The sequence below is a fragment of the Bombina bombina genome, chromosome 4 (genome assembly GCF_027579735.1).
Source record: "Bombina bombina isolate aBomBom1 chromosome 4, aBomBom1.pri, whole genome shotgun sequence".
NCBI lineage: Eukaryota > Metazoa > Chordata > Amphibia > Anura > Bombinatoridae > Bombina > Bombina bombina.
Genome location: NC_069502.1, coordinates 1179047107 through 1179069924, shown reverse-complemented (window position 1 = coordinate 1179069924; position 22818 = coordinate 1179047107). Strand labels below are relative to the sequence as shown.

Here is a 22818-nt window from a genome sequence, read left to right as displayed (position 1 = left end):
TCTATTAAATCTGAATGCTCTATGTAAACCATGTAACTCTAATGTCCTATTAAACTGATTATAAATTACTGTGAGAATGGGATATTCTCCTGCTTTACATATCACTGAGGGTGTCCAACATGTCAGACTTTCATGATTTGCTTAAAATTAGAACAGTTCATTAGGTGGCCATGCAGCAAAGTTGCAGGACAACCTATTGTTATTGTCAGGATTATTATTAGGTGGCCATGCAACGAAGTTGCAGGACAACCTATTGTTATTGCCAGGATTATTATTATTATTATTATTTTTATTATTCCGCCACTTTTTCTATTGCCCATAACTTTTGAACTGCTAAAGCAAAGCTCTTGAAATCAGGTATGCTAGTACAGCCTATTGCTCTGCTACATCTCATGCAATATTGAACTCATAGGTCATAGGGTTATGCAGCCATATTGCTTTTTGCAACAAATTTTGAGAAATGCTTAATAATCTTTATCTCTAGAACTGCTTGTGTTACAACTTTGAAACTTGCTGTGCTCAGTGCTGCTATGAACTAGATTTTCCACTGCTCAACAGAAGTGCCATGGTCACATGATATAGCAGCCATCTTGCATTTTGCGAAAATCTTCAAACATCATTTTCTCTTAAACCGCTTAGTGCAATAAAGCTAAATTTTGCACATATGCTCCTTGCAAGGTCCTCTACCAAGTTTGTTCAAATTGCGATTTTTCCATAATCAACATGGCTGCTGTGAGACATTAACCTTTTAATCGGCATTTAATTGCGTAATTTTGCACTTATTACATTAGTTTTACAATATTTATATATTTAGCACTTTGCCATTTCCAAACCACTTTTTTTCAAAATTAGCGCTAGTTACATTGGGACACTGATATCTTTCAGGAATCCCTGAATATCCCTTGACATGTATATATTTTTTTTTTAGAAGACATCCCAAAGTATTGATCTAGGCCCATTTTGGTATATTTCATGCCACCATTTCACTGCCAAATGCGATCAAATAAAATTTTTTTTTACTTTTTCACAATTTTTTTTCACAAACTTTAGGTTTCTCACTGAAATTATTTACAAACAACTCATGAAATTATGGAATAAATGGTTGTAAATGCTTCTCTGGGATCCCCTTTGTTCATAAATAGCAGACATATATGGCTTTGGCTTTGCTTTTTGGTAATTAGAAGGCTGCTAAATGCCACTGCGCACCACACGTGTATTATGCCCAGCAGTGAATGGGTTAATTAGGGAGCATGTAGGGAGCTTCTAGGGTTAATTTTAGCTCTAGTGTAGTGTAGTAGACAACCCCAAGTATTGATCTAGGCCCATTTTGGTATATTTCATGCCACCATTTCACCGCCAAAAGCAATCAAATAAAAAAAAATTGTTCACTTTTTCAAACTTTAGGTTTTTCACTAAAATTATTTACAAACAGCTTGTGCAATTATGGCACAAATGGTTTTAAATGCTTCTCTGGGATCCCCTTTGTTCAGAAATAGCAGACATATATGGCTTTGGCGTTGCTTTTTGGTAATTATAAGGCCGCTAAATGCTGCTGCGCATCACGCGTGTATTATGGCCAGCAGTGAAGGGGTTAATTAGGTAGTTTGTAGGGAGCTTGCAGGGTTAATTTTAGCTTTAGTGTAGAGATCAGACTCCCACCTGACACATCCCAAACAGCACTCTTCCCTCCCCCACCCCACAATTGTCCCCGCCATCTTAAGTACTGGCAGAAAGGGTCCCCCCTTAGCCCCCAACCTCCCTGATCCCCCCCAAAATAGCTCCCTAACCCTCCCCCTCTGCCTTATTGGGGCCATCTTGGGTACTGGCAGCTGTCTGCCAGTACCCAGTTTGCAAATAAAAATGTTTTTTTTTTATTTTTTATTATTTGTTTCTGTAGTGTAGCTTCCCCCCCACAGTCCAATACCCCACCAGTAAAACCGATCACCAAAATAAATATATTAACCCCTTTGATCCCCACTTCTAACAAAAACTTTCTGTAGCGTAGTGGTTCCCACCCGCTCCCTCCCCGTGCACGCGCCCGCCCGGCCTCCCTGTGCACGTGTGCGCGTCCGTGCGCGTCCCCCCGGTCGTCCCCGCCCCCGATCCCGCCCCCTCCGCATCACAAAGGCCATCGATGGCCGCCACCCACCTCCCACACCGGCTCCCACCCACCAACGAACGTAGCCGTTAATGTCCGGTGCAGAGAGGGCCACAGAGTGGCTCTCTCTGCACCGGATGGCTAAAAATGGTTATTGCAGGATGCCTCGATATCGAGGCATCACTGCAATAACCGGAAAGCAGCTGGAAGCGAGCAGGATCGCTTCCAGCTGCTTTCCACACCGAGGACGTGCAGGGTACGTCCTCAGGCGTTAACTGCCTTTTTTTTGAGGACGTACCCTGCACGTCCTCGGTCATTAAGGGGTTAAAGACAATATTGCAGTTAAAATTCGCATTGCGCAGTCGCCTTCGTGAAATAAAACATTTGCAAATTTTCATGAAACTTCTGCAAATTGTAGAGGTATATAGTGAGCATTAGTATGTGCAATTTGAAAGCCATACATTGCATAGCTTGGCGGCCATTTTGTTTCGTATGCGCTGTTTTTAAAAACTATAAAAATCTTCTTCTCCGAAACCGCTTAAGGCGCACACTTGAAATTTTGTTTACAGAGTTATCTTATGACTAACATTCAGATTTGTTCAAGAGAAGTTGATAGGTCATGTGGTTTGGCAGCCATTTTGAATTGTTCAAAAACGCTTAACAATATTTTTAAATTAATAATAAAACAAAAACCGTTTTACAAAAATGCTTTATTTTTGCCATGTTTATTGACATCTATGGTGACAATTACTATGCATAATATGGAGGCTGTATATCATATGATCTGGCAGCCATTTTGTTTTATGCAAATATTTCGAAAATCTATTTTCTCTGCAACTGCTTATGTTAGAACTGTGAAGCTTGCTGTATAACCTTATATTGTGACCTAGAGTCACAGTTGTTCATGTTGAAGGAATTGGTCACAAGCTGTGGCAGCCATATTGGTTTACGTGAAAATTTCGAAAACGTGTTTTCTTTCCAACTGCTTATGTTAAAGCTGTGAAATTTGCTGTAACACAAAATCTTGTGACCTAGAGTTACATCTGATCGTGATGAAAGTATTAATCATATGGAGGGGCAGCCATCTTCAAAAACGCAAAAATTTTGAAAATGTGTTTTCTTTCCATCTGCTAATGTTAGAATTGTAAAAACTTCTATAAAGCTTTATATTGTGACTTAGCTGCTTGTATGCAATTGCAAAGTTGATGCGCATGGCCACCTCTATCGCTGCTTGCAGCTATATTTAGATTTGATCTTATTTATTACTAAGCCACAAACCGGCTTGCTGGCAAACATCAATCAACACTTTGTGGTACTGGCAATTAAAGAGACAGTAATTACAAGACATTTCTGTTTTATTGATATAGAATAACATATTAACCCAGTCTTAAAGGGAAAGGAAGCCCAACATTTTTTCTTTCGTAATTCTGATAGAAAATATGATTTTATAAACCACTTTACAATTTACTTCTTTTATCATTTTTTCTTTGTGCTTTTTGTATCTTTTGTTGAAAAGCAGGGACGTATGCTTAGGAGACGGCACATTTCTAGATCATTAAATGGCAGCAGTTTGACAAAAAAAGTTATCCATTTGCAAGAGCACTAGAAGGCAGCACTATTTCCTGCCAGATAGTGATCCAGATGCTACCTAGGTATCTGTTTAACACAGAATATCATGGGCACAAAGTAAATTTGATAATAGAAGTACATTGTAAACTTTAATAAAATGGGCTGCTCTGCCTGAATCACAAAATATTTTTTTGTTTTATATCCCTTTAACATTTTATAACAAATTATGCTACAATTCTTTTTTTAATAGCCAAACTCCATCCACTATTTGCCATATTTGGAGGAGCCAGTCTGGGCTTTAGTTAAGACAGTAAGGCTTGTCCCAGTTAAAATGTTAGTATAGTGCATTGTTTTGCAGTTGTTGTCTAATAGACAATTGGGATATATGTAGCATGGTTAGCCTTGATAAGTCAGCAGGATGCATTTCAAGTTCTGATAATTTGAAATTGCTCAGTTTTCAGAGCTAAATTCAATGAAAATGGGGAAAAATAAAAAATGAAAGTTGTTTCCTTATGCTTAAATCGACAGTGTACTTTTTTATTTTTTATTATTAGTTAAAAAGATGGATAACGCCTTTACTACCCATTCCCCAGATTTGCACAACCAACATTGTTATATTAATATACTTTTTAACCTCTTCACCTCTAAATATCTGCATGTTTCTAAGCCCTTGCAGGACACCTCTTAAGTTTATTAACTTTTCACAGCTAGACAGTGCTAGTTGATGAGTGTCATTCAGATAATATTGTGCTCATTCCCGTGGAGTTATGCATGAACCAGCATTAATTAGCTAAAATGCAAGTTTCTAAAAAGCCCTAAGATAAGGGGGCAGTCTGCAGAGGCTTAGATACAAGGTAATCACAGACGTAAAAAGTGTATTAATGTAACAGTGTTGGTTATGCAAAACTGGGAAATGGGTAATAAAAGGGAATTGTCTATCTTTTTAAACAAACATTTTCAAGTAGACTGCCCCTTTAAGTACACATTTTAAATACAAGTATCAAAAAGTTTTAAAGGGAAATTAAACACCTCTTCCTTTTGTTTTAAAAACTGTGCTTGACTCACATTCCCTAGGGACAGAAATGTTATTCTATATCCAAGGTTTCCTTCAAAGTGCTGCAAATTACCTAAACCATCTACCTACTACATGGTAATTGCTTAGAGCAGTGGACAAACATAAGTTTACAGCATTTCTTGTGTCCCATGGTGCCATTGGCAGACTAATGTACTTTCAGGACGGTTTAACCCCTTGGATGCCAGAGGACTGCAAGGATGTGCTATGTGTTGCAGCCACATATTACACTTAAGAGGTTAAATGTTAAAGGGACAGTACACTGTAAAATTGTTTTTATATGGATGTATTTTCAATGACTTGTTATACCAGCTGCAGAGTATAAAATGTATGAGAAATTGCGGTTTCGGGTTTATTTGTGTATATGAAGTAGCTGGTTTTGTGCTTTTAAACCACCGCCTATTACAATAGGTTGAGCTTCAGGTAATATCAGATCTCATTATGTTATAACTTTTATGTACACAGACTTGCTTCCTTATCATATATTTGTCTAGAAAACCAAAGCTCAATACTTAGAGAGAACAATGGAAAATTATCATTTTATTACTTAAAGGGACAGTCAAGTCCAAAAAAAACTTTCATGATTTAAAGAGGGCATGCACAACTTCCCAATTTACTTTTATCACCAATTTTGCTTTGTTCTCTTGGTATTCTTAGTTGAAAGCTAAACCTAGGGGGTTCATATGCTAATTTCTTAGACCTTGAAGACTGCCTCTAATCTGAATACATTTTGACCACTAGAGGGCATTAGTTCACATGTTTCATATAGATAACGTTGAGCTCATGCACGTAAAGTGACCTAGGAGTGAGCACTGATTGGCTAAACTGCATGTCTGTCAAAAGAACTGAAATAAGGGGGCAGTCAGCAGAGGCTTAGATACAAGATAATTACAGAGGTAAAACGTGTATTATTATAACTGTGTTGGATATGCAAAACTGGGGAATGGGTAATAAAGGGATTATCTTCCTTTTTAAACAACAATTCTGGTGTTGACTGTCCCTTTAGCTATCATGCCCCCCCCCCTGAGATTGTAATATCTCCTGCTGGCTGTCTTTACTTGGGCTATTCAATAGAATATACTCCAGTATAGAAACTTTCAGTATAGGTTGGGATACCACAGGCTAAATCAGCTATTTCAAATGCCAAAATAGGGGTAAAGGAGCTACTTGTAAATAATTTAAAACACTCCAGCAGGTAAAATGAATCATTGGGAACAATTTAAAGGGGAGCAAATTTTTGTGTGAACTGTCCCTTTAAGTTGATGGAACTTTCTTACAGATATACATTTATTGGGTCTTCTGACTTGACAGATAATATGGTGTGTACAGAATCCCGTTATGAGTCTGGAACACAGATGTTTCCTTTGCAGTAGCTCTGTAGCCTGAGGCAGATGTGGCTGTTGTCACTGTCTGTCCTCTCTGTCTAATTCTCAGAGCATTACCTTCATCTGCAGCCAGGTGACGGGGGGGGGCACAGTGATCCCACTTCAGTGAGTCTTCTCTAATTAGATTGTTGTGCAGTGAGGACGTGACTCACTCTCACATTTGGTACTAGGTACCATACAATGTTTCAGATTTGAAATAATTCTGGAATTTTTTAATTCATTTTTTAATATGTTTAAAAATGAAAACAATATCTCTGGAAAAAAAAAAGTCCGTAACCTGCCTGGGCTGCCCAAGTATAGCACCTTAACGTACTTTGTAATATAAAGTGTGCTTAAAACGTCTTATTTAGCCTTTTTCTTACTCAAAGATTGCTATTTTGTGTACACCCTTGTTGCTAACCTCAGAGAATGGGAAGGCACTGATAGTGAGCACTATACACAAGCTTGCCTGACACGAGCAGTGCAGCCCCTGTGTACTATTCTTTTATGCCCATTTAAATATAGAAATCTTTATATAAATATGAATGGATATTACAATTTAAGTACATATTTGTTAAGGGGACACTAAAGCCAAACTTAAAACTTAAAGGGACACTCAAGTCAAAATTAAACTTTCATGATTCATATAGAACAAGCTATTTTAAACAACTTTCCAATTTACTTCTATTAACAAAATGTGCACAGTCTTTTTATGTTTACACTTTTAGAGTAATCAACTCCTACTGAGCATGTGCAAGAATTCACAGAATATACGTATATGCATTTGTGATTGGCTGATGGCTGTCACATGATACAGGAGGAGTGGAAATAGACAGAACTGAAATTTGTCAGAAAATCTACTTCTCATTTCAAGTTCAGACCAAGTGCTATTGTATTGTCTTTTTATTATGCATTTTATTGATTATGCAAATCTACTGTATTTACTGGTCCTATAAATGGATTGTATAGAGCACCTTACCATTTTACTTCTGTTATCAATTTTGCTTAGTTCTCTTGTTATCATTTTGTTAAAGAATAATCCTAGGTGAGCTCAGGAGCACATTAATGTATTAAGCCATTTGGCAACATTGCAACAATGTATATAGCAATGTTACACTAGCCTCCCTAGATTTACTCTTTAACAAAGGATACTAAGAGGACAATGCCAATTTAGATTATAGAAGTAAATGTAAAAGTTTAAAATTGTATGCTCTATTTGAATCTGGCAAATCACGGCTATTCTCCAGTGTGTAACTTTTGTGGCCCATGGAAATAGAATTCTTGTCAATTCTGCAAAAGTATTTGGCTTTATTATTTCTTTTTACTCTTTCACTTTTCCTAACGGACTTTTTTTTTTTTTTGTATCAACAGAAATACAGACCAGAAATGCCGGGATCCAGCAGTGCCTTTATACCCACAATTAATGCCATCACTACCAACCAGGACTTGCAGTGGATGGTCCAACCAACAGTAATTACTTCCATGTCTAGTCCATACACACGTTCACATCCCTACAGTCACCAGGTGCCCAATCTATCTTCAGTGACGGGTCACAATGCCCTACAGAGACCAGGTGTGATTAAAACCATTGGCACCACTGCAGGCAGGAGAAGGAGAGATGAGCAGGTAATTTGAGTCTAATAGTGGAGTTTTGGATTCCCTCTTTTAGAGGCAAGAGCCAGGGACTTAAAGTATATGTCGCTGCCCCTCCCCAGATTTTTAAGATTCATACAAAAAATAAAAACAAAAAACTGCAGTTTACTTCTATAACAAAATGCACTTTGTTCTTTTGGTATTCTTTGTTGAAGAGCTTATCTAGATATGCTCAGGAATGTGTCGCATCTGAGTTAGCAAGAATGTTTGCATGTATATCTTTCTGAAACTGTACAACATATGTGCTGTTATCAGACATTGACTCTTGTGCAAGTCAAAATAATCCCACAGATCTAGCTAAAGCATTGCTTATGTCAGGATTGTTTATATCTAGTACATTTTTGTGTTTAATTAGTAGATTTCCTAAAATTTTGCTTTCCAGCCCTTCTTGTGAATATGCAGAAAATGTGTCCCCTTTGTGATCTAGGCTTTTCCAGAAGCAACAATATGCCACCATTCATTTGTTAAAGAGACAGCCAAGTCAAAATTAAACTGACATGATTCAGATGGAGCACACAATTTTAAACAACTTTCTAATTTGCTTCCATTGTCTAAATGTGTACAATTGTTTTATGCACGCTTTCTGAGGCCCCAGCTTCACAGGATATACATATATTTATTTTGTGATTGGTTTATGGATGTCACGTGATGCATTTAGAATGAAAACGACTTTGAATTTCAAATGAGTAGTAGCAAATGTCAAACTAAGTTCTTTGCATTGCCTCTTTATTATGCATGTATTGATTGTTACACTACGGTGTTTAGTGATCCTTTAAGGTAACAAGTGTTTCTGACAATTTTCCTGTAGTGATTCATGTTATTACTGATCTGTTTAATCACTGCAAATCCAGCCAGATCTCATAATAAATTCCCCAGGTGAGAACCATCCTCCTGGAGTCTGGCAGGTGTCCAATGTTAGGGTGTAGCAGGGATTAGCGCATCAATCAAACACAGATCTATGGCTCTGTGAGACCCAACTCTTTGTGATCAGACCTCTTTGAACTACTGTACAGCTAAAAACTAGCTTGACAAGTACGTCTGTCTGCTCATAGCTCTGTATATAATGGGCGATGCAGAGAGGAGGCTGTAGGTGGTATACAGGCACAAAACATCAGACACCATCACTTCTTTATTGTTCTTTAAAGCATAATGTCCCTTTTATCATAATTTGTCATTGGAAACATTAAAGGGACATGTAACCCAAAAAAATTCTTAGATCGATCATACGATTTTAAACAATTTTCCAATTTACTTCTATTATCTAATTTGCTTTATTCTTTGATGAAGGAGCAGGGAAGCACTAATGGGAGTTAGATGAAAGCCAAGGAAAAAATGCATATATGTGCAGCCACCAATCAGCAGCTTTCAAACCTACCTAGGTATATTTTTCAGCAAAGGATACAAATAGAACTAAAGAAATTAGATAATAGAAATAAATTGGAAAGTTATTTAAAATAACACGCTGTATCTGAATAATGAAAGAAAAAAACGTGGGTTTAATGTCCCTTTAAAAACAAACGGTCCTCGCCGCTGCAGCCTTCAGAACACTGTGTAACAGAAGAGAGGAAGTGGAACAAACCACAAGGCTCCAGCTGGAAGGGGTGCACGCTGCAATAGCCAGACGGCTAAAATTGAAAATCCAAAACAAAAGTGTATGCAGCCGCACAAATGTAAAAGAGGTACCAAGAAAAAAGGCTGTTTAAAATTACTTTATTAGGTTTAAAACCAAAGTACATAGCCAAAATGGTCCTGACTAGTTTTGTGCCACACCAGGCACTTAATCATAGGATGTCCCTTACTTCAGTTTTGTTTTTGTGCAAGAAGTATCCCATAATAGTTATATTATCTCTGCTCTTTCATATGCATAACAGGCATTATTTTCTTTTAACATCACTTGATTGCAGGGCTCCAGCTCTGTGATAGGCCGGCATTATTCTTGTGTGGTTTTAGGTGTTTTTGTACAGCCCAGATATGACACATCTTGTTTACATGCATTTGTAGCTTGTTTTGTTAAATATCTTTGAATCAGAAGAAATAAATATAAAAAGTGACATCTTGTGTTCTATATATTTCCACATACCTTATTTATACAGAATATCATAGTCATGTGTGCTGTCCATATGCCTCTTTGCTTGTTCTAAAAGTTTTTTGTCCTCTCTAGGGATTTTTAAATAAGCAAGAGGTGATGATCCCCATTTTATGTGAGACCTCTCTCCATATAATGTATAATAGTATCCTACTGCACCAGTGTACTTATTGCAGTCACTAGTGGGATCTTTTTGTTGGTTGGAAGTATCCTATAAGGATCCAGTTGATAGAAACATAAATCTATTTTATACACTTTGTGCTTTCATCACTTTCCTGTTGATCACCAGATAAATTCACTGGGGTGACAAACATACTATAGATCTACTGTTTGACGTAATAAGCTGCTACAAATGTAACTGATAAGAGTTGTGAAATGTGCAAGATATTGACCACAGACGGTGTCCTCTCCCCGCTAGGCTTTACTTTGCACACTCCTTCTCCTCTTGCACAATGTCAAGAACACCACAGCTTCCTATTTAACCAACGTCCTTTTGCTTTTTATGGTCATTTTTTGACCACAAGGTACAGTTTCTTATTTTTTTCCCAATCTGTCCACAGCTGTCCCCAGAAGAAGAGGAAAAGCGGAGGGTGAGGAGAGAGAGGAATAAGCTGGCCGCAGCAAAATGTCGCAATAGGCGGCGAGAACTAACGGACAAACTTCAGGCGGTATGTCCATTGGCTCTTTGCATTTAGAAACCTTGCTAGACTGTAACAGAAATTCTTTAAAGGGACATGAAACCATTTTTTTTTCTTTTTATGATTCAGAAAGAGCATGCACTTTTAAACAAATTTCCAATTTACTATTACTATTTTCTAATTTGCTTAATTCTCGTGATATCCTTAGTTGAAAAGCATACCTAAATAGGCTCAGTAGCTGCTGATTGTTGGCTGCACATAGATGTCTCTTGTGATTGGCTCACCCATGTGCATTGCTATTTCTTCAACAAAGGATATCTGAAAAATGAAGCAAATTAAATAATAAAAATAAATTGGAATGTTGTTTAAAAGAATATTCTCTATCTGAATCATGAAAGAAAATGTTTGGGTTTCATGTCCCTTTAACTTTGATTTATCAGTTTGTTTCTTAATATATTGCTTGATTATTAATATATTGCATAACTGGTTTATTAAGTTAAAGGGCTATACAACAGTTTGTTTCATTGTTATAATAATAAAGCACAAAGCAGTGGCTTTTACTACAAAAATAAAAAAAAATCATAGCAATATTTATTCTTAATTTTACAAGGAGTTTTGCTTTCATTTATTTATTTAATTCATTTTTGAATGGTACCTTACTTCCTGTCACAACCCTACAAGGGTTGTGGTCCCTACAGCAAGGCAAAGGAGCAGTGTTTCCTTTTGAAGTGTTGCTAGGAGACACCTACAATAGCTCCAGCCAGTTTCTTTCCCATCATCAGAGGACTTTTCTGCAAGACTCATGTGACTGTAGAACTTATAGTAGCTCACTTTTATATAGCTTTAGGGAGTGGCTGCACTGATAAAAAAAATTTCTAAGTGCTCGTTTGTTTTTGTTAAATCAATTAACATACTGTATTTGTTTTTTTTTTGTTTTTTAAAAAGAGCACTGTTTCATATCCATTGAAAACATCATTCTCACTCTCTCACTCTCTCACTCTCTCACTCTCAAAAACCCTCTCCTCGAGACAACCTTCAAACAAGCACCTGGTCCCTTTTAGATAAAATATTTCATATGCACCTTCTAATTTCAATGCCGATCCCTTTATTATATAGCACCATTATGTTTTTCCTTTGTACATTGGGCTCTCCATGTGGGATTTTTTTTTCTCTCCTTTTTTTTTTTTTCTTTCTCCTCCCTCTCGCACATTTTTTAGGGTAGTCAGCTGACCACTATGCTGTTTTTCCCTGTCTGTGGGATTTTTTTTTTCTTGCGCTCTCTCCCTCTCCTTTCTTTAGCAGATCGATGACGAATCCGGCTTCCTCCAATTGTAGCGTACCTCCGAGCTGGACGCCAAAGTGGTATTTTTTTAAAAAAAAAAAGCATAATTGAAAACTTTTATGAATTAAAGTGCCCCTGTTTTTAAGATTGTTTGATACTGGGCTTTAATTTGTTAAAGTTTACAATCACTTTAATGTGCCATTTAAAACTACACCCCATCCTCAGACAAAATCCAAATACAGAAATGCTCTTTATATAATGTTAAAACACAACAAACAAACAATCTGCGCTTCTAGTTACCATGCAAATCTTGCTTGCACAGTGTCCATATCAACGTTACAGTTTACAATAACAGCAACACCTTTGCATAATGAGTTCTACACTCAGACAGGCATAGCAAATAGTAACATAGTTAAATAGTATTTATTTATTCACTCTATAGTATCGGTGCCTAATTTATCAGTGCAAATCAGCATCTATTCTTCTTGCAAGTCATATATATGAACCAACAGCAATATTTATACAGCCTCACTAGTAGCTTTGTTAACGCCCCTCTTCAGCAAACTGTCATTGAAGAAAATAGATTGGTTTTCATTATTTTGCGCTTTTTTTTTAAATATTTTTTTTTTGTGCCCCAGTAGATATTATTTTGCAACCTTTTATATATAATTTTGCGCACCAATATATATATTTTTTGTGCTCCAATGTACATTATTATGGCGCTTCGTACTATACTATATTATTTTTGTGCCTTGTTTATCCTTTTTATTTTTCTAACTTTGCTTCTACAACTGGTCGTGAACAGGTTTCTAAAGCTGTTCTCCACAGTAGTTATGGGGAACTTTAATGTAGGCAAATGCAAAGAAAAGTGTCATTCTTCTATAGGAGAAAATAAATGATAAATTTGTAACTAGTCAAATTAATGTGACTTGTTTATAGGAAATACAAATAAATTAATCTAATTTAACCCTTTTTTGGTGCACATGTGCACCAAAGAGAATGATTGTGAACGTTACCTCTCTAATTCCAAGATTTCAGATTTTATAGTTAATACAAAGCATTATCTCATATATAATCAGGGCCGGATTTACAGCCCATGTGCCAGTAGGCACCAAAATCTGAAGTGCCCGGCCGCGCTCCCCGTTCACCGATGTGCCGGCGACCTTAACTAAGATGGCTGGCGGCAGTGAAATAACAGCACCTCCCCAGGCCCCATACTTTCATCAGGGGTAAGGGTATGAGAAGGTGCAATGTAAATCCTGTATTAATTTACGAAGAAGACACATTACTAACTAGAAACACAGCTGTGCTTATAGTTACAGAATTCTATTTGGGGGCTACAAAAAAATCATATCATAACATATAATTGCATCAATAATATGGTGCAGACCCTATTATAATATAAATTATTATTATATTATTTATTATAAATGAGCTTTTAGTTACTTACATGAAGCCACCATATTTGGGTAGCAGCTAGTTTCCGTCTATCTAAGTCACCTGTGATGTCAGAGTAGGCACATGACTGCTGCTAACAAATGATAGAAAGCAGCTAGCTCTGACATCAGAGGTCAAACAGGAACTAGCTCTTACTATGTTTTTCAGTTCTCACAAGGGGGGGTTCAGGAAGGTAATTTTTAAGCTGACTGCTATTTATAATAGACAGAAACAGGCACCCCTCTATGGAGGGCACCTGTAAGCACATGCCTACTCTGCCTAATTATAAATCCGGCCTGCATATAATACTGAATACTTTTCCCTTAATATGTTCTTGACTAGTTTTTGTTGCTATAAAATAACTTTAAAAAAAAAAATAAAAAAAAATATGTATTTAACGCTTTCCTGATGGGAGTAATTTTTCTACATTGGAACAAAGTTCTGGTGTAAACAAATTGAAATCACTCAATTGTTCATGCGATTGCATGACTTCAATGATGGGATCGTGTTTGGTGGGAGAGCCTATGACGCTAGGCATGCCCTCCAGGCCACAATTCCATTCAGGAAGAGCCTTTGGCTTCAGTACAGCCAAACGACTAGGACATTCCATATTGTCCTAACGGCGCTAAAATCAAGCACAGTCAGGACGGCATGAAATGTCCTAATGGCAGGAATGGGTTAAAATGTTAGTTATAATTTTATATAAATAAACACAAGACTCCAAATATAGATATATATTACATTACATTTAGCAATATTTCTTAAGTTTGTAAAAAATATCCTTTTCCTTAAAAATTGTCCTTCATAACTTATTGTTAAACGAACATAATAGTCAAAATTGTAATGTACCTTTTAAGTATTGGCTAATATGCTGCGTGTGCCCAGTGCACTCATAGTTAAACTCTGCATCTGCTCCTAAAGCTGGAGGTTTTCTGATGCAAGTTGAATAATCACTGATATCTTACATGCCCCTGCTAGTTCTCTGATGAATAATCACTGATATCTTACATGCCCCTGCTAGTTCTCTGATGAATAATCACTGATATCTTACATGCCCCTGCTAGTTCTCTGATGAATAATCACTGATATCTTACATGCCCCTGCTAGTTCTCTGATGAATCATCACTGATATCTTACATGCCACTGCTAGTTCTCTGATCAGGCGCAGCATTTGAATATTGTGTAGCATATGTACTTCTACCTCTCAACATCTCACAGAGATCTTCTGGGACTGTGAGGTAAAGAAGACTTATCATAGGCAGTCATTTGTGTTTTGTGGGGGAGCTGGGACCAAGAAGGATGATCTATGGGTGGTCCCTGAAAGAGAATTTGCAGGGGGCAGCAAGTAAAAGCTCCCAAACCTTGACATTCTTACAATATGTGGGACGGTTTGGAGCTCTGTGTACCTATGGCCCTAAAATAGTAGTACATTTTAGTAGTATATGCAAAATTGCACATTTTCAATTTTGAGTAATATGTTCATTTAAGGTGTCACCAGGGTGAGCATTTTGATGCAAGGTTTCCGTCACCATGTGGCACCTTGCAAATGGGGTCTCTACCTTTTTATCATTCACATAATTGTCTTTTGTAAGTACTCCCCAGTCATCATGCACCTTAATGTTTTTTAGCACTGTACATTTGGTACTTTAAAAACTTACTAAGTATAATAATAATAATCTGTTCTTGACATCTGCCTTTCTTTCCTTGCAGGAAACCGAAAAACTTGAGCATGAGAAGTCTGGGCTACAGAAAGAGATTGCTGAGTTGCAGAAGGAGAAGGACAAGCTTGAATTCATGCTTGTTGCCCATTCCTCTATGTGTAAGATTCATCCAGAGGATAGAAACATTAATTCCCACAGTGCTCATGTGGTCCGCCCAGTGGTGACAGGCCGTGTTGTCATAAAACAGGAGCCGGTGGAAGAAGACCTTGCCACCACTTCTTCCACCAATGACAAAACCCAGAGATCTGTGATCAAGCCAATCCACATTGGTGGAGGTTATTTTATCGAGGAGCCACTTAACACACCTGTAGTGATGTCTTCAACACCTCCGAGCACACCCAATAATTCCAACCTTGTCTTCACATACCCAAGTGTGCTTGACCAGGATTCCTCTGCTTCACCATCAGAGTCTTGCTCTAAAGCCCATCGTCGCAGCAGCAGTAGTGGGGACCAGTCATCAGATTCCATAAATTCCCCCACACTTCTGGCTTTGTAATAGTTCAATAGAAAACTGCTTTCTTACGTTACTGGAGGGGGGCCCCAAGAAGGGATCAGAACTGGTGGTAGCAGCTTCTCAACAGTTTGAGAGGATTTTTTTGGAACTGTTAAATGGACAAGTAGTGTAAGGAGCAACATGAAACTGGATCACACACTTCATAATGCTTTGATGTAGCTTAGACAACCTGGGTTGCAGAACGATCTGCAACAGACTGAATATTCATTCCTTCAGTGCAGCACGTCATCTGGGACTTCAGATTGGTTCTTCTAAATGGTTTAAGTTATTTCTAGTCAACCACACACCACATGACATTTCACCCAGTCTTTCTTGTATTTGATATGTATCTTTTGTTCATTTGATCTGAAGTCTTGAGGGCACTTTAAGGTAAAGGAGGGTTTTTATCTTCACTGGTTGAAGGTACAGATTTTTTTGTTTGTAAACCATGCATTTTACTATTAAGAGCAATCCGTGAACCTTTAAAAGAAAACAAAGGAAATCCTCTTGACTGCAAGAGAGGAAAAGAGGAGAAATCGAGGGAAAATTTTGTTGCACCCAGTAATTATATCATGAGAAGCAATGCCAGTGAAGCATACACAATGCCAAAGACAGCTTCCATACTCTTTGTTCTGGTGGAATCTCTAAAATTGCTTGGATAAAAGATCTGGCAAGAGATCATTTGGAAACTATAGATACTTGGCAATATGCCTATTCCTCTTGTGCCTTTTACATATTTCAGAAGCTGATTTGTGGCAGACACTCCTGACAAACCATTGTGGGATTTGAAGCGGTTATTTCAAACCACTGTGTTACCATGTTTTGAATGGCCATAACTTTATTGATAATGTTTAAATCAAAGGCACATCTCATTCCTTCTGTTCTAATGAATACTATTTGCTTTGTGTACTGCAATTATGATATTGTAAAGGGAGCTGCTTTTTTCTGTTCTGTGGGTTGTCTATTACACTAAACACTCAGGAGCTGGGTATCTGGAGTGGTAGTGGAGTTTGTTTGTGTTACACGGTGGCTCCTCTAATGGAGTCATTATTTGTTTAACTATTTTAATGGCTACCAAATGCTGATTATAAAAAGTCTCAGATCATGTATTCACATCCATAAATAATTGTCACTCATGGAACTTGTGGGGGAGCAATGTGGACAATGATAATTAGGGTTATAAAAAAAAAAAAAAAAAACTCAACCATTGCCGTACAGTAAAATAAAAACTGGGAAGTGTTTCCTGTCCCACATTATAGCAATATATTTGCAAGTTGCTGCCATGTTCCGGTATAAATTTCCACTTAAAGGACATGAAAGACCTTGAGATTATAAAATAATTTAGAATTATGAGTAGTACAAAAACCATTATTATCATTTATGTGCCCTTTCCTGTAATTTAACTCTGAAAAATATAGATTTTACAATTCTGAGAATTGGAAGTGCACACTGCTGACTTTATAAAATTAACCCTGCTACATATATGTCCCTAAGTGGCTTCAGCAGAGGTAATAGGATATGATACCTCCAAAACAATACAAGCTTTGCTAATAAAATGACAGTAGCAAGCCTAATCAAACAACAAGTCTGAATTGGCTCCTCTAAATAAAGCAATTAGTGGAGGAATTCTAACATAAAGTGTTAATGTATTCAGAAACAAATCACACTAGGTTAATATGTTCATTTATTGAATAAATGCAGAAAGTCTTGTAATAACAAGGTGTTTTATGTTTATTTAAGTGGTAAATATATCTTGGGCGGGAGTCAAGAGTATATTCAGCTCTCTAGTCCGTAGCATATTAAATGGTTTTCCCATTTAAGATACTTTAAAGGGACAGTCAAGCCAAAATTAAACTTTCATGATTCAGATAGGTTATATCATTTTTAAACAATGTCCCAATTTACTTTTATCATTATATTTTCTTTGTTCTCTTGGTATTCTTTGTTGAAAGTTAAACCTAGGTAGACTCATATACTATATTCCAAGATCTTGAAGGTCGCTTTTATCTTAGTGCATTTTGACAGTTTTTCATATCTAGAGGGAGTTAGCTCATGTGTGCCATATAGATAACATTGTGCTCACTCCTGTGGAGTTATTTATGAGTTAGTACCGATTGGCTAATATGCAAGTCTGTCAAAAGAACTGAGATAAGGGGGCAGTCTGCAGAGGCTTAGATACAAGGTAATCACAGAGGTAAAAAGTGTTTTAATATAACAGTGTTGGTTATGCAAAACTGGTGAATGGGGGATAAAGGGATTATCTATCCTTTTTAAACAATAACAACAAGTCTAGAGTAGACTGTCCCTTTAAGTCTCATCCTCATGTTACCATGAAAAAAAAGGTTATTGCTGTGGCTGTGTTGCTGTGTTTCACTTGCTGAATTCCTCCAGGGTAGCTGAAGACTTAACTGAGCCATGGATTGAGTTGCCTGTCTGCAGTCTGATTCAGGTGTGCAGTCCTTGTCACATAAGAGTCACTTGCGGTTACTCACACATCTCTCCACAGCAGCGCTCAGTGTTTATGACAAGGCTATATCTGCTTGGCCCTCAGTCATGTAATTTCCTCTTGTCTGTGTCTTAAACCACACAATCCAAAAAATGATTAATTTTATTACTGAAGTGCGCCTTTCATCTTTTCCCTTCCTAAATTTTCACTATGCCTTTTTCTTTCATAAGTACTAATTGAACTATCCATAAAAAATGCTGTATTGCAGTTTTTTTTTAATTATTTTTCTAACATGTCCCTTTAAGCACCAGTATAAAAAAAAATACAGCTCATTTAATTTAACTTTAATCTATTTTTTACATAGCCAAAAAGTAAAGGTTGAATACTATAGAATTATATTTGACACCTAGATATGACATTGTAAGATTGTACATATAGTATATGATTTAATATTGGCATTATAATTCCAAAAATATTTATTCTTTTCATTTTTCTATAAGTTCAAGAGAGGAACAAAATGATATTAGCCCTGTATTTAATTTATTTGATATTTCAGTGACTTAAGATTGCAGAATGATACCAGATATTTTGTCTACTTGTGTGTATACATAAACAACAAGTATTCCTCTGCATTTGATTTTATTTTACATAAAATAACATCCAGTAACTATAGTTTATCAAACTAATATATTCTAATATAAAGCACAGCAAAACTTCTACATGGTTTTGCAGTGTCATATCATGATGTATTGTGTCAAAATAAATTATGTATTTCAGAGCCATTAAAAAAAGTTTTATATTTATTAAATATTAAAACATAATTTATAGAATCTACTTGTGCCTTCTGTGCTTAAAGGAACATAAAAAAATAAATTTGATCCAGAAAAAGCATACAATTAAAAAAAAAAAAATTCCAATTTACTTCCATTGTTAAATTTAATTCATTTTCTTGGTATCCTTTTTATAAAGAGCATAGACCAATATGCTTTGAGTGTGCCTGTACAATGTTATTCAATTTAATTGCTATTGGGTTTAATCTTTACTGCTGCACTTCACAAATAGATTAAATCATTTTTGAAGCTTTATGCTATTCAACTAAATAACCTGGAACTACATTACATTGTATTCATTCAGTCTTTATTTTCTTTATATGGTTACAAACACTAAGATCTACAGCTAAGCTTCATTATTTAACAGAAGCTTCTTAATGTACCCAGTTCATATATTTATTTAGGTAGACAAGCTCAGTATTTTGTTCTGGAGTCCGATTACTTATGGGTCAGTCGCACAAGGCTGCATGATTGGAGACTCCTCAATGGAATTTCACTAGTTGTATTGCAGATTCTTTACTGAAGATTCACTGGTTGTTAGACTCTTTATTTGGGAGTTTTACTAACTGAATGGCACATTCCTTGAAGAAAGTGAACTTTGCAAGTAGCATCTCATGCTCAACATCAGTAGACCGCCTACGTTTGCACTTGCAAACCCAAGATTGGAGGTAGAAGGGGCAGGAACAGGATCGATAAATAAAATGCCCCACACGCCTTAATATCGGTTGTAACGTGCACCAGGAGGGAGTTGCTTGTATGCATGAGCTGCACAAACATTGTTTTAAATATGGTGGCTCATTGACACCAATGGTGTGACTCAATGGCTGCTTGTGCATTTTATATAAAGGGGTAAAATACCAGTGGTGGGGCAATTTTGTCCCCCTCTTGCCCCTGCTCAGGATGCTCATGACTACAAGGTTGTCTTCATGATTAGATGGGGCATTAAGCCAGGGGTTGACAAATTTTCTTTAAATTTAAGTAGCAAGACTATTGAGGATACAGCCATACACTTAGGATTTTGGGACATACATATATGTGGAATAGTCCAATAAACAAGGAACCAGAAGTAAAATTATTGATGCCCTGGCTGCAGATGTTTGTTAAACTCAGTCTTAAGCAAGAGTCTGCTTCTGTTGTGCTTCACCAGCTACTAATCGGACTACAGTGTGGGGAGGGATCTAAGCCATATTCAGCTTTATGTCTTTATCAATTTGGTTGTTAATAACCCATTATACTGCACTAAAGAGCAAAATACATGGGAGACAAACTATGTCACTATCTGGTGCCTTGAAGGAAGCAATAATTAAACTGTATTGTTATGATGAATATAAATACATTGGTAACTGGAATCTTCTGCATCATGAACAGATTTGTTGCAGATAGTTTTAGTCAATACATTGGCCATCTTATCAGATATAATTTATTATACAAGCTTTTGCCATTTACCCAACATGTTTAATTTTTCACATGCAGATATAAGAAGGACATGAATAGTATATATCAGCAAGAGAAACTGACACTATTAATGGGTTGTAAACTTCTGCTACCATCTGCATTAAATCTCTGGTACTTATCACCCAAATATTGCCAGCTGATAGAAAGATATCTTTACTAGTAGCCGACCAAATTGCACCATTACACTCTATTTAAAAACCTTCTTAAAATGTCCAAACTCCTGTTATGTTGTTTCTTCCCCCCCCCCCCCAAAGCTTCATAAAATTTACTTTAAATCTGGTTACCTGGCAAGTTTATAAATCTATATATTAAAAAAATAATTAAAAACGCAATATCACATATCCTTCCATACATTCTTTATTCACAGCTAGGCTTAAATAATGAATATTTTCTTGGGAGCTTTTTAATTTGTATGTTTTATTTATTAAAAAATGTTTACATCTTTGTTTTCTTTGTTTTGGAGGTTGGGGTAAAAGAGTGGGTGTCCTCGGGTTTTGTTTTTAAGACAAGCATTAAATGACGCAATTACAAATCTTACGTTAGTTGCACAATGTGCAAGGCATACATGTTTAGATTACACCCTGTGTTAAATAGTAAGCCAACTTGGAGGCAGAGGGGTGAGACTGGATAGAGACCATAAGGAGAGATAGAAAAAATGTTTTGTTTGTCAGAGGACCTTAACAGGTCAGTAGAGATGCCTGGTTGAGCTACGAATTTAAGTTTCTGGTCTATTTTGTATTAGAATTAGTGCTATCTTTAAAATGTTGCCATGTTATGGGTTCTAGAACAGTGTTTCCCAACCAAATTCAGCCATGGAACTCTAAGGGCATGAAAGTTATTAAGACACTAAAACAGCTCCCAAGAACATCACAATGACTCGCCAGTACCAGGAAACTCCACTCTCACAAATGAACATCAATAAGCTGCTAATCAGAACAATTCAGTCTCTCCATGATCATCTGAAAATGCTACTCAAGACAAGTAGCACTTTTCTACATCATGGAAAGAAAAAAATATATAGTTTTTTATGGAAAAATAAGTAAGGTTTCATTGAATCTAGGGAAACACTGATCTAAAGAATAGATGATGGAAATTCAGCTCAGGCAAAATTTGGATTATGCAGTGGCCGACTAAACCTAAGGTTGCAAATATGAGGGGATAACCTTCATTCTATAAGTTTCCTCAAGCTATGTATCAGTTTGTGATGAATCTTAGGGTTTAACTAAGCAGCTAACAAATAGAGTTGGGTATTTTCAGGAACCATTAGATATAGGAGGTAAATATATGGTGGGACTCACATTAACATTGTTTCAGGTGACAATCCCTAGTCAGATATGTCAGTCTTGTCTTGCACTACCTTGTTTCCTGCTGATGACATCCGTCACCATGCGGTGGTTGATGGTACAGGCCACCTGTAGAGCTCACCCTTACAGAGCACACACACATAGTAAATTTGTCTTAAGCACAATTTATTTGACTCTAGAGGCGTAATGTTGTTTAATACAGATTAATATCTAGACTGACACTGTGTTAAGGTATCTTCTGTTGCTCACAAATGGCCAAATGCTAAATTTATAGTCCGTGTTTATCAGTGAACAAAAAAGAGCACATGCAAATACTTTGTCTTGTTACTTTGGGTAAAATAGTCTTTAACATTCCTTAATGCAATGTATTTCTTGTACTGCACATGTGTATGGGGCCCTGTGGTATTTTGTCTAACAGAAATTGCCGTTGTGTGTATATATTTATATATATTTTTATATATAAAATGTAAAGAGCATGGATGAGAGATCCTTGTTAGAAATACTTTTGCCTTTGTATGTGACCTGTTACACACAGGGTTATATTGCCTATTGCTGTCCATTTCTTGTAGGCAAAACAAGGGGCTTGGACACTTTTACCCCCGAATCAGAAATCTGTAGGCTTTTAATTAAATGGATTGTGTGGGTAAATTCACTGCTTGAAAGTCAAATGATGTTTGTTTTTTTGTTCTTTATTTATCTGAATAATAAAATGCTGTATTTTAAATATTGTGGCCTCTGCTCTTTATTGGGTAACAGTCTGATATAATAATAAAATGTGTCCTATATGAATGAATGTAAATAGGCAAACCTGTAACTCACCAGTAGCGCTAGTTTGTAAACATTTCATTTCAAAACATATCGCACCCAATTTTTTTTTACATGACAAATTGTTGAATGAGTCCTTAAAAAGACATGAAACCCAAATGTTTTCTTCCATGATTTAGAAAGAGCATGTCATTTTAAACAACTTTCCAATTTACCTCTAATATCTCATTTTCTTCATTCTCTTGATATCCTTTGTTGAAAAGCATATCCTAAATAGGCTCAGTAGCTGCTGATTGGAGGCTGCACATTGATGCCTCATGTGATTGGCTCAGCTATGTGCACTGCTATTTCTTTAACAAAGGATATCTCAAGAATGAGGCAAATTAAATAACATAAGTTTTAAATTGTATTCTCTATCTGAATCATGACATTTAATATTTTCTGTTCATGTCCCTTTAAGAAAGCATGGTTTTCTTTATAAATTATATGTATGTCCCCATGCATTTTAATGAATGTGATGCCTTCTTTTTGTGTGATGCATATGGTGACCATATTGGATCAAAAAATATCAAAAGTGAGTTGCACCACATAGCTAATTTCAGCAA

The 22818-nt window shown here is 36.5% G+C and overlaps 1 protein-coding gene across 2 annotated transcripts in view; it reads left to right on the top strand.

Moving 5' to 3' along the window:
- FOSL2 (FOS like 2, AP-1 transcription factor subunit) overlaps nt 1-22172 on the top strand; it is a 53165-nt gene extending 30993 nt beyond the window's left edge. For both annotated transcript variants that reach the window (XM_053712650.1, XM_053712649.1), the window contains exons 2-4: nt 7475-7729; nt 10403-10510; nt 14910-22172. In XM_053712650.1, coding sequence (XP_053568625.1) covers nt 7490-7729; nt 10403-10510; nt 14910-15416 — 855 coding nt within the window. In that variant the 5' untranslated portion in view covers nt 7475-7489 and the 3' untranslated portion in view covers nt 15417-22172. The remainder of the gene's footprint in view (nt 1-7474; nt 7730-10402; nt 10511-14909) is intronic.
- Nucleotides 22173-22818: the final 646 nt, after the last annotated feature.